This window comes from Hibiscus syriacus, unplaced genomic scaffold, assembly GCF_006381635.1.
Source record: "Hibiscus syriacus cultivar Baekdansim isolate YM2019G1 unplaced genomic scaffold, ASM638163v2 tig00110163_pilon, whole genome shotgun sequence".
NCBI classification, from domain to species: domain Eukaryota; kingdom Viridiplantae; phylum Streptophyta; class Magnoliopsida; order Malvales; family Malvaceae; genus Hibiscus; species Hibiscus syriacus.
Window position 1 is genome coordinate 1,832,784 of NW_024062610.1, and position 3,030 is coordinate 1,835,813.

The following is a 3,030-nucleotide window of genomic DNA, read 5'->3' on the forward strand; positions in this document are numbered from 1 at the left end:
TCTGCTGTACGACAGCCTAATATAAGGCTAAGGAAAGACGCAAACGGAAATGTTAATTTTGTTTTAATATTTTCGGTGGAGTGCTACCTAAAATGTTAATTTCGTTACCTAATATGTTAATCTTTTAACATTTCCGGTTGTAATCTGAAATTATAACCGGAAATTACTTTCTCTATAATATTTCCGGTTACAACCGAAGATTAACATTTTAGGTAATTACATACTCATTTTAGTGGGGATTGTGTCGTTACAAATGTTTGGGCAAGAGACTGAACAAATATAATATCCACCCATAGGTTTTTAATTAATATCTATATATAATTATTGCACTTAATTAGTAATATTAAAACAATAAATCCAAGCACATCGTTATATAATAAAAATAGTATAGTACTGACTATCTTTATTTTTCTCTTACTCTGATATATAAATATATATTAATATTTTGATATATCATTTCAAGTTTATCATTATTTTTAATATTTTAAAGATATTTTATATTTAATTTAAATACATCTAAATTACATAAATTTAAAATTTAAAATTATTAATTGATTTGAATAATATAATTATATTTTATTTTAAATGTAGTTATAAAAAATAAAAGATATTTAAAATATTTGAATTTTATGCTAATTGATATGAATTAATACATAACAATATAAATTAAAATAGACCGAAATGTATCAAAACAATTTAAATATATTACTAAAAATTGATTAAAATCAAATTAAAATTATTATTTTTATTAAGATAAAGTGATTATAAAATAATATTTTAATTAAAATCGACAAAACGGATATACTTAAAAGAGTGTTAATTTGCGTATATCCTCAACTTTTCAGTATTCTAAGTTAAAAAAATGACATTTTCAGATTAAACCAGCAACCGAGAAGTGTTTTAACATGGCGTTTCATTCCGGCGACTTCCCAGATGGTACTTGAGTTCTAACAGTGGCAGGTACCATTCGCCCCAATTTAGCTCGTTCCTTTATTTATTTCGATTTTCAACTATTAATGCTCTTTCCGATTCCTCAACAAATGAACCGTCACTAAATCAAATCCATAACCGGTGTAATGTCGACGAGCATCGCGTCCTTAGTGAATTATCCGATTTTTTTCAACTTTCTCATATTAAAACAACTATTTCATACCCGTACAAGGAGAGTTATCCGGTGAAACAAATAGAAAGTAGAGATGTTGGTGAATTTTTATTGCCCGATGAGAAATTGCGAGGGGTTTTCATTCAAAAAGTGAAGGGTAGAACTGCAATCGAACACGCATTGTCAAATGTTAGAGTGGAATTAAGCATCGATATTATCGCTAAGGTCGTAGATAGAGGGAATTTAAGTGGTGAAGCTATGGCTTTGTTTTTCAATTGGGCAATTAAGCAGCCAGAGATACCAAGAGACGCTCACAGTTACTACATAATCAATAGAGAAGGTAGAAAAAAATTCTTCAATTTCATGATTCAAATCCTGCATGATATGGTGAAAGATGACATCAAGCCTAATTTGGAGATCGTTTCAGCTGTAATGGATAGTTTCATTAGGGTTCGGCGAGTGCATAAAGCTCTGGAAACTTTTGAGAACTTAGAAGAGTTCGGATTGAAGCCTGATACTGAGTCTTTGAATGTGCTTTTACAATGTTTTTGCCGAAGAAATCATATAGGTGCTGCAAATTCATTGTTCAATGCAGTGAGTGGGAAGATGAAGTTAAATCTTGTGACATATAATATCATGATAAGAGGGTGGTCAAAATTAGGTAGAGTTAGAGAAATGGAGAGGATGGTGGACGCAATGAGAGCAGATGAATTTACTCCAGATTGTTCAACTTTCAGTTACCTTACTGAGGGTTTAGGAAGAGCAGGACGGATTGATGATGCCATTGAGATTTTTGATCATATGAAGGAGAAAGGTTGCATTCCAGACACTGGAGTGTATAATGCAATAATTTCTAATTTTACTTGTATCGAGAATTTTGATGAATGTATGAAATATTACAAGGAATTGGTGGAAAGTAACTTTGTCCCTGATTTAGATACTTACTCAAAACTGATATCCGCTTTTCTCAAATCTCAAAAAGTGGCTGATGCTCTTGAAATTTTTGAAGAGATGTTAGCTCAAGGGGTTGTCCCCCCTACGGGGTTTATAACCTCTTCCATTGAACCTTTATGCAGTTATGGTCCACCTCACGCTGCTGTGATGATCTATAAGAAAGCAAGAAAATTTGGCTGCAAAATATCACTTAGTGCCTATAAGTTATTGCTCAAGCGACTATCTAGATTTGGTAAAAGTGGAATGCTGTTAAAGTTATGGGATGAGATGCAAGAAAGTGGTCATACTTCTGATATGGAAGTTTATGAGCACGTCATTAATGGGCTTTGCAACATAGGGCAACTTGAAAATGCTATCCTTGTTATGGAAGAGGCATTGTGCAAGGGGTTTTGCCCTGGTAGGATTATATGTAGCAAATTAAATAACAAATTGCTTGCTGCAAATGAGGTAGATAAGGCTTACAAGCTATTTTTGAAGATTAAAGTTGCTCGCCGCAATGACAATGCTCAGAGATATTGGCGTTCTAATGGCTGGCATTTTTGAGTCGGCACGTGAATATGATTTGGGCAAGTATAGTTTGCCTTTGTATTTTGTCTATTTCATTAAAATAGCTTGTATTATTAGCGATGTAGTTATTTTAGTGGTATTCTCAGAATCTGTATCTAAGGTTTCTTTCCTATTCCGTTCAAGAAAAAAAGAACACACTGCATGTTATCATTGAAAAGGGTAAACTTTGGCTTTTCATTCACCTTATATCTCTACTTTGTAAGAACAGTTAATTTCTCACTTTGTTGCGTTTCCACACTTGATTACACCTTCAATGTGACAGTGCCGATGCCTATATAGTAGGAATAATTGCTTTTGGTAACACTATCTGCTTATTCTTGTTGCATTATATAGTATGCTGTCTTTGTGAATTTCTGCGTTTCATGAATCATTGGCATTATGAATGTCCTTTTACCAGGGAGGATTGC

At 32.6% G+C, this 3,030-nt stretch overlaps 1 protein-coding gene across 1 annotated transcript; it reads left to right on the forward strand.

Moving 5' to 3' along the window:
- Positions 1-904: 904 nt before the first annotated feature.
- LOC120216793 (putative pentatricopeptide repeat-containing protein At5g43820) lies at positions 905-2,820 on the forward strand (the record flags this gene model as incomplete). Its single annotated transcript, XM_039214120.1, has 2 exons — positions 905-2,607; positions 2,747-2,820. A coding segment is annotated over one exon (1,695 nt), but the record flags the coding sequence as incomplete, so codon positions are not given.
- Between the last annotated feature and the right edge of the window lie 210 nt (positions 2,821-3,030).